Source organism: Dipodomys ordii, unplaced genomic scaffold, assembly GCF_000151885.1.
Source record: "Dipodomys ordii isolate 6190 unplaced genomic scaffold, Dord_2.0 Scaffold54, whole genome shotgun sequence".
Taxonomy (NCBI): Eukaryota; Metazoa; Chordata; class Mammalia; order Rodentia; family Heteromyidae; genus Dipodomys; species Dipodomys ordii.
In genome coordinates, this window is record NW_012267270.1 from 1,676,677 (window position 1) to 1,685,513 (window position 8,837).

Here is an 8,837-nt window from a genome sequence, read left to right on the forward strand (position 1 = left end):
CTCATAACCTGACTTAAGTACCATTGCTTTATTATTTTGGAGTCTATTTTAAAGGAGAGAATAAAAAGCAAAAAGACAATATATAGCCCAGTCTAGCCTCAAACTCTCCACCTTTCTGTCTCTGTTTCCTGAATGCAGGAATTACAGATGTGAAACACTATGCCCAGCTCCCCTCATTTTCTCAGGAAAAACTCCTGCTTGAGAAGAATCAGAACGCTCTGGGAGCAGTGAGCAGTCTTTCCTATGTTATCAGCAGCACTTTGTGGATGCCACAAAGCATTTCAAGAGGTCAAACATCTGATTCCTTAAGTCCTACTTAAACATTACCTAACATCATGAGGATGAGTCTATTTCCCACCCCCACCGACCCCACCTTCTTTTTTGCTGGTACTGGGGCTTGATCTCAGGGCCTACAGTTCTGCTTGAGCTTTTCTACCCAAGGTTGGTGCTCCACCACTTAAGACATACCTCCACTTTTAGCTATTTGTGGCTTAATTGAGATAAGAGTCTCTTAGATTTGTCTGCCTGGGCTGGCTCCAAACATCGATCCATACATCTCAGCTTTCTAAGTAGCTAGGATTAAAGACCTAAGCAATGGCACCCAGCTTGTATTTTTTCCTTTTTTTTTTGTCGGTCATGGGGCTTGAACTCTGGGCCTGGGCGCTGTCCCTCAGCTCTTCAGCTCAAGGCCAGCGCTTTACCACTTGAGCTACAGCGCCACTTCCGTATTTTTTTCTTTTAATAGACCCTTGTATTGAGAACTGAATTTCCATACACTAGAAGGAGGGAGTAGATACGCTATCATGACTGGGCCACAAACCTTTTCTTTTTTAAAATTTTTCATAGAAACTTTATTTCAAATAGTTACGATATATAGTACAAAATATATTAACAAATAAATATGCATTGTGATATGTTTAAAGATTAATTTCTGTCCTGAAAATAATGGTTGGGCTGGGAATGTGGCTTAGTGGTAGAATGTTTGCCTAACATGCATAAAGCCCTGGGTTCACTTCCTCAGTATCACATAAACAGAAAAAGCCAGAAGTGGCGCACTAGCTCAAGTGGCAGAGAGAGCAAAAAGAAGCTCAGAGTCAGTACCCAGGCCCTGAGTTCAAGCCCTAGGACTGGCAAAAACTAAAAATTAAAAGTTTGAAAAAAGAAATAAAAATAGTGGTGGCACAGTGTGAGGGTTACACAGATCAGGCAGCTCGCGGCCGCCCGAACTGGTGGCACATGTACTTGTGGTAGGCCATTCTGGGGCCCACAGTCCAAAGAAAGTTTATGCCAAGCTCTAGGGAGCAGGGCAGTAAAAATATAAATACATTTTTTAAAAAGTTCAGATTTTGGGCTGGGAAGGTGGCTCAGCGGTAGAGCGCTTGCCTTGCATGCCTGAGGCCCTGGGTTCGATTCCTCAGCACCACATAAGCAAATAGAAAAAAGCCGGAAGTGGCGCGGTGGCTCAAGTGGTAGAGTGTTAGCCTTGAGCTGAGCTGAAGAGCTGAGAGGCAGCGCCCAGGCCCAGAGTTCAGGCCCCACAACCGGACCCAAAAAAAAAAAAAAAGTTCAGATTTTTTTTTTTACTTTATATAAAGGTGATACACAGAGAGATTACAATTAGGAGTCCGGTAATGAGTATCTTTCCTTTTGTACAGTGTCTTCCCTTCCCTTGCTCTCTCCTAGACCATCTCCCATCTGCTCCCATGAGTTGTATAGTTCACTTTCCTCAGTGCACATCCTATTTTTATGAAGTAGAATAGACCAGTCTACAGTCGGAGCAGGATACAGCCCCCAGGGAAGGAGCACTAGGGGCTCTGGCCCTATATTTATGATTTAATAAAAATTTAGCCAGGTGATAGTGGCTCATGTCTATAATCCTAGCTACTCAGGGGGCTGAGATCACAGTTTGAAGCCAGCATGGGCAGCAAAGTCGATGAGACTCTTATCTCCAATTAATCACCAAAAAGCTGGAAGTAAAACTGTGGCTCAAGTGGTAAAGTGCTAGCATTGAACAAAAAAAGCACAGGGTCAGTGCCCAAGCCTCAGGACTGGCACACAGAAAATAAAAGCATTTATACTCTAAAATTTGATTAGCCAATATCCTTATATTACAGTGCAAATACTAATTATGAGGAGCTGAGAAGGTAGCTCAGTGGTAGAGTGCTTGCCTTGCATGCATGAGGCCCTTGGTTCGATTCCTCAGCACCACATAAGCAGAAAAAGCCGGAAGTGGCGCTGTGGCTCAAGTGGTAGAGTCCTAGCCTTGAGCTGAGGGACAGCGCCCAGGCCCAGAGTTTAAGCCCCATGACCGGCCAAAAAAAAAAAAAAAAAAAACCTAATTATGAATGATAAAACAAGCAGAAAATGTTAAAGTACACACATAAATAGTAATTTTTAATTTTTTCCTTCCTTGAAAAGTCCTTACACTGACTCAACTTTGATAGATCCAATTTTTTATTTTTAGGGTCAGTCATGGGGCTTGAACTCTGGGCCTGGGTGCTATCCCTGAGCTCTTCAGCTCAAGGCAAGTGCTCTACCACTTGAACCACAGCGCCACTTCTAGTTTTCTGGTGGTTCATTGGAAGTAAAAGTCTCATGGACTTTCCTGACCGGCTGGCTTTGAACCAGGATCCTCAGATCTCAGCCTCCTGTGTAGCTAGGGTGACAGGCGTGAGCCACCAGCTCCCAGCTACACCCAAATTTAAATTTATCAACTTCTAGCTTTTTCTGGGGGGGGGGGGAAGGGGCGAGAATTCGGGAAGAGTAAGACAGGTACCAGTTCTGGGGCCTGAACTCAGCCCAGATGCCGTTTCTGAGCTTTTGTGCTCAAGGCTAGTACTCTACCATTTCAGCCACAGTACTACTTTGGGCTTTTGTGCTGGTTAACTTGAAAAGTCTCATGGACTTTTCTGCCTGGGCTGGCTTCAAACTGTGATCCTCAGATCTCAGCCTCCTGAGCAGCTAGGATTACAGGCGAGAGCCACCAGAGCCTGGCTCCTAACTTCTTATTTTTTTTAGGAGGTCTTTCTGGGCAAGAATTCACTGTATGGCCTTGAACTCTTAATCTCCCCTACCTCGGCATCCCAAGTGGCTGCTACCTCATTACTGGCACACATCACCGTATCTGGCTCTCATTAAGCTCTCACAAAAGCTTGGCTTTGGTGTACCAGTGGAGGCTGAACGATGGCCTTGTGTGTGTTAGGCAAGCGTTCACCCACTGAGCTACCATTCTCAGCCCAAAGCATTTTGTAAAGTTAAGTTCTTTAGACTGCTCACTTCCCACAAACTACAAGTAGCAGTAAATCTGAATACTGACATTTTAAACTAGAACTGCCCTGGGTGTGGTTCTGAAGACTCCAGGAGCAACGCAAGGACGATGCTTCCTTCTTCCCAAGGACAAGCTGCCTGTGTGCTTACCGTCCTGGATGTGGGTGGGGCAGACGGGCTGGTCAGGGACATGATCTCCTGGATGGCCAGGCGGAGCTTCAGCCTGTGCAGGGGGTTGCTGATGCCAATCTCCCGCTGGATCTCCGTGTCAGACAGAGCTGACATGATGGCTCCACTTTTAACATTCGCTCGGCAGGCTGCCACATACCAGGCGGGCATCCCAACCCAGAGCTGGAGGCGGGGACAAGGAGACCAGAATGTCAGGCATACCGTGCAAGGGTGCACAAACCAGTTCACAAAATATGGTATATAAAAGGGAAGTACCTCTAGCCATACGACCACTGTGGGCCCGTCCCACTGAGCAAAAGGTAAGCCTTGCCTTCGGGCTTCCTCCAGCAACTCGTGCCTATGATGAGAGGCATTCAAAAGAATCACTGTGAGATGCGAGTCTAAAGGAGTTCTCTTTGAGCACTTTCAACAGTGTAATAATGCCAGATGCTGTTGACTCATGTCTGTAATCCTAGCTACTCAAGAGGTTGATATCTGAGTATCACAGTTAGACACCTAGAGAGGAAGGTTTGTGAGACTCTTATCTCCAATTAACCAGAAAAAAAAAGCCAGAAATGAAGCTGTGGATCAAGTGGTAGAGGACCAGCTTATGGACAGTGCCCAGTTCAAGCTTTAGGAGCATCCCTGCCAGCACCCCTGCCCCAGCCTCTCTGCCCCCCGCCCCCAAATGTAACAGTTGAATTCCTCATTGTTGTCCTTTAACATTTTATACAGCTTTATACAACCCTATTTTGTCCTCCCTTTCTTTCTTTTCTCTTCCCTCACAATTTCCCACGGTCAGTTTTGCACATCTTCAAGAATGTTCATGTGTCCATGTGAGGACATGCTAGCTGAAGCAACCATCATAGCCAGTTTCTAGAACACTACAGTGGCTGGACATTTAGGGATAAACACAACTACTACCCTTTCAAACAATGTCTAGCAGAAAGAAATACACATGCGTCAGGACACAGGCATCTATCTATTTCTGTGAGAGTTTTCACAAACAAAAAGTATAGATTCTTTTTTGGTTGGTCGTGGAGCCTGGGCGCTGTCCCTGAGCTTTTCTGCTCAAGGCTAGCACTCTCCCACTCTGAGGCACAGCGTCACTTGTGGACTTCTGGTGGGTAATTGGAGATAAGAGTCTCATGGACTTTCCTGTCCAGGCTGGCACTGAACTGTGATCCTGAACTCTCAGCCTCCTGAGTAGCTAGGATAACAAGTGTGAGCCACCAATGCCCCCGACTATAGATTCTTAATGTTGAAAATACTTTGACCTAGGGGCTGGGAAGGTGGCTCAGTGGTAGAGCGCTTGCCTTGCATGCCTGAGGCCTTGGGTTCGATTCCTCAGCACCACATAAGCAAAAAGAAAAAAGCCGGAAGTGGTGCTGTGGCTCAAGTGATAAGAGTGCTAGCCTTGAGCTGAAGAGCTGAGTTCAGGCCCCACGACCGGACCCCCCCCCAAAAAAAAAAGAAAATATTTTGACCTAAAAGCAGCAAGCATCTCCTGGCAGTTTCTAGTTAACAGTTATTGAGCTAAATAAACTCCCTGGGTCATTCTGTGCTCTAACCCACAGGCTTCCTTTCTAAAAGAAGCCTAAAATGCAACAGTTCCCTCAGCGCAGAAAGGCCAAGGGCACAAGAACGCAAGACCAGCCATGGAGCTAGACGTGCAGAGGAATCGGGCCTGCCATGTGCTGTCACACAGTCAAAATACTCTACAGGGCTCAATGGCAAACCCCAGTCATGGTTTTGCCTGTGGGAGATGATACTGGATGCTCACTGCATCTTATCTACTTCTAGCAGTTAGAAAATGAATAGCCTGGAAGGCAGGTCAGCATTAGAGTGGAGACAGGTACATTTAATTTGCCTGCAGACACATCTTCATGTCAACTTGACTTTTCTTTGGTATGTGGGAATGAACCCAGAACCTTTTGCAGACTGAATATACTCTACCCCGGAGCGTAATCCATAGCCCGCCTTCCCAATCATTCCTATAGGACCTGGCTGTCTTTGCTCTGACACCTGTTTGTGGCCCCAGAATCAAGGCTATATCCTGCATCCCTCACATGCTCCAGACGAGGAGCTAAACACTTTTTTTTTTGGAGGGGGGTGGTCCGGTCGTGGGGCCTGAACTCTGGGTCTGGGCAAGTGCTCTACCACTTGACCCACAGCACCACTTCCGGCTTTTTTCTTTTTGCTTATGTGGTGCTGAGGAATCGAACCCAGGACCTCATGCATGCAAGGCAAGCACTCTACTACTGAGCCACCTTCCCAGCCCCAAGCTAAATATTCTTGATAGAAGGGATAGAAAACACATTGGAAGTCTGGGAGCAGCAGGGACCCAGGGAGGATGGAGGCCTCCAATGTCACTAGACTAGAAAAACAGTCTCAGAAGTTCAGTGCAGACCTGAGCCTGGAATGACTGAGAGTACCCCATAGCAGGCGCCCTCAAGAGAGAGCATGCTCCACGCCACAGAGGGGCAGGAGGGATGCTGGGCTCCTACTGCCCAGGGAGCTCAACCACAGGCGCTGCTCCAGCCACAGCAGAGAAAGCCATCTGAGCTCAGGGCCCTGGCTGGAGTCTCAGCAAGCCTAGTGCCTCATGAAGCACAACACAGGCTGGCCAGTAAGCCCGCAAGGCCTGGCATACCCACGTCAGCTTGGAAGTCAAGGGCACACCCTCAAGGCTAGTGGTAACTCAGAAGGCAGAGCATCCTCTCAGGTAGGGGACAATGGCAGCCAACAGCACTTGGGGGGACACAAACTTTCATTCTTAAGTCAATAATGCCCCAAGCAAGGGAAAGGGCTTCGTGGTAAAATACTTAACACACCAAAGCCCTAGGCTCCACTTCGAGCACCCCCCAAAAAATAGAAAAAGAATAATGTCCAGTGTTATTTATTTTATTTTTCTGTGTGTTGTGGGGCATGAACTCAGGGCCTGAGGCCTGTTCTTGAGTTCCTTTAGCTCAGGGCTAGTGCACTACCACTTTAGGCCATGGTTCCACTCCTGGTTTGCCAGTGATTAATTGGAGATAATCTCACAGACTTTCCTGCCTGGTCTGGACCCTCAGATCTCATCTAGGATTACAGGCATGAGCCACCAGTGCCCAGCTGAACTTTTTTTATTCTTTTAACTAGAGAAGTTTTGACTGAAATCCATTTTACTCAGGTTCGTTGACAGACAAAAGTACCTGCTGTAGTCAGATGAGCGACCTTTGTACTTTGAAATGTCCGCTATTTGTCAGTGCATTTCAGAACCTACATACAGCCATGGCCACACAGGCAGGCAGACATCTGAACACCCCGGCCACACAAGCAGATATCTGAACTTCATGGTTCAGAAAAAAACCTGCCTTTGTACCACCACATATACAGAGGCACACATGCACAGGCACACACACCTGACATAAGTTCAATCAGGTACTCATCTATCCTCATACAGCTAATGCTCAAGAACACCTCCTGAGAAATATATTTCAGAGAAATAACACATTTTTGGCAAGTTTATACTATTTTTTTCCTCGTACAAGAAATACAAACTTCCTGGTTGCAGGGTGGAATGAGAAAGTCACTGCTGCAGACCATGCTGTTTCTCACAGTAGGGTGGCTGATGAAACACCTTTGCTAAGAGGCAAAAGGCCCAGTTTCATATGACGCTTCACAAACTCAAAAACTACCTCAATTGTCTTTTACGCAATGAAAGCATAAGAGCATTCAAACCAAGCTCTATGCTCTACACACACCCACCTGCAGAGGGGCAGGCTGAGCACCAGCACTACTGCTAGCAGCACAGAGGTCACCTGTGCAGTGCGGTGCCAGCCCATGTGCAGGTCAAGACAGCAACCGTGAGCGACATGAGGCCCATATCACAACCGACAACTCCAGAAGCAAAAGAAAAACTAGACACTGGGTGTGGAGGCTCAAGCCTGTACTACTACCTACTTGGGAGGCAGAGGTCCAGGGACTGTAGTTTGAGGCCAGCCCAGACGGAAAAGTTCGTTAAGACCTCATCTCTACCAATGGTTGGGTGTGATGGTACACACTTACCACGACAAGCTACGGGAGGAAAACTGGGGGTGGGCAAGGGAGCACATGGCTGTCAGTGTGGCCAATAAGGGAAGCACAAATAGGAGGACCACAGCCTGGACATAAATCAAGACCCTCTCTTGAATATAGCCTAAGCACAAAAGAACTGGGTAGAGTGGTAGAGTGCTTGCCTACTAAGTATGAAGCTTTAACTTCAAATTCCAGTACTGTCAAAAGAAAAAGGAAAAAGAGAGAAAAAGATCAAAAGAACAAGAAGAAAGAAAAGCTGGGCTCTGGTGGAAAGGACTCACACAGCCACAGTGCAATCCTGGCCCCAGAGCTCAGTGCAGTTTCTCAGGCATGCAGAAGTGGCCACCATGAGACGTCTCAGTCAGAACAATCAGAAACAGGCAGTCATCACCTGGCGTGAGCCTGTTATCTTTGACTTTTGCTCTCCTTCCTGAGATAGTCTTCATCTATTAAGCTCATCTCTCTCTTTTTTTTTTTTTTTTTGGTCCATATGGGGCTTGAACTCAGGGCCTGGGCACTGTCCCTGAGCTCCTTTGTTCAAGGCCAGTGCTCTACCACTTTACACCACAGCGCCACTTCCAGTTTTCTGGTGGTTAATTGGAAATAAAGGCTCACAGACTGTCTTGCCCAGGCTGGCTTTGAACCACGATCCTCAGATCTCAGCCTCCTGATTAGCTAGGATTACAGGCGTGAGTCACAGGCACCTGTCCCTTATTCAGGTTTTGAGTGTTGTCAACTCACCTTCTAGTCTACTTCAGAGAAAACTGAGAAGTAAATACACACTCCTTAACAGTCATTCCAAACATTGCTTGCTATGCGGAGTGGGTAGGTACTGGGATTTGACTGCTAAGCCTAAAAAATTTGAGCTACACCTTCAGCCTTATTTTTTATTTTCAGGTAGACTCTTGTGTTTTTCCTCAGGCTAGCCTCAAAAACCCCAATACTCCTGACCTCTGCCTCCTGAGTAGCTGGGATTACAGACAGGAACCACTGAGTTCAACTAGTTCATTCACTTATTTATTTTTCTGCAGGGCTGAGGACTAAATCTAGGGTCTTGCAAATGGTAGGCAAGCACTTTACCATTAAGCCATTGCCCCAGTTCTTCAAGACTTAGTTTAGCCAGGTACCAGTGGCTCACACCTGTAACTCTAGCCACTCATGAGGCTGAGATCTGAGGATCATGGTTCAGAGCCAGCCTGGGCAGGAAAGTCTGTGAGACTCTTATTTCCAATTAACCACCAGGAAACGGGAAGTGGGACTGTGACGCAAGTGGTAGAGTGCTTGCCTTGAGCAAAAGAAGCTCAGGGACAGCACCCAGGCCCAGAGTTCAAGTTCCAGGTCGG

General features: G+C 47.0%; 1 protein-coding gene across 1 annotated transcript in view; it reads right to left on the bottom strand.

The window, feature by feature from the left end:
- The window catches only part of Ppfia1 (protein tyrosine phosphatase, receptor type, f polypeptide (PTPRF), interacting protein (liprin), alpha 1), a 101,241-nt gene that overhangs the window by 21,909 nt on the left and 70,495 nt on the right, over positions 1-8,837 (bottom strand). The window contains exons 19-20 of the mRNA XM_013020868.1: positions 3,712-3,793; positions 3,418-3,618 (exon numbers count right to left, since the gene is read on the bottom strand). Coding sequence (XP_012876322.1) covers positions 3,418-3,618; positions 3,712-3,793 — 283 coding nt within the window. The remainder of the gene's footprint in view (positions 1-3,417; positions 3,619-3,711; positions 3,794-8,837) is intronic.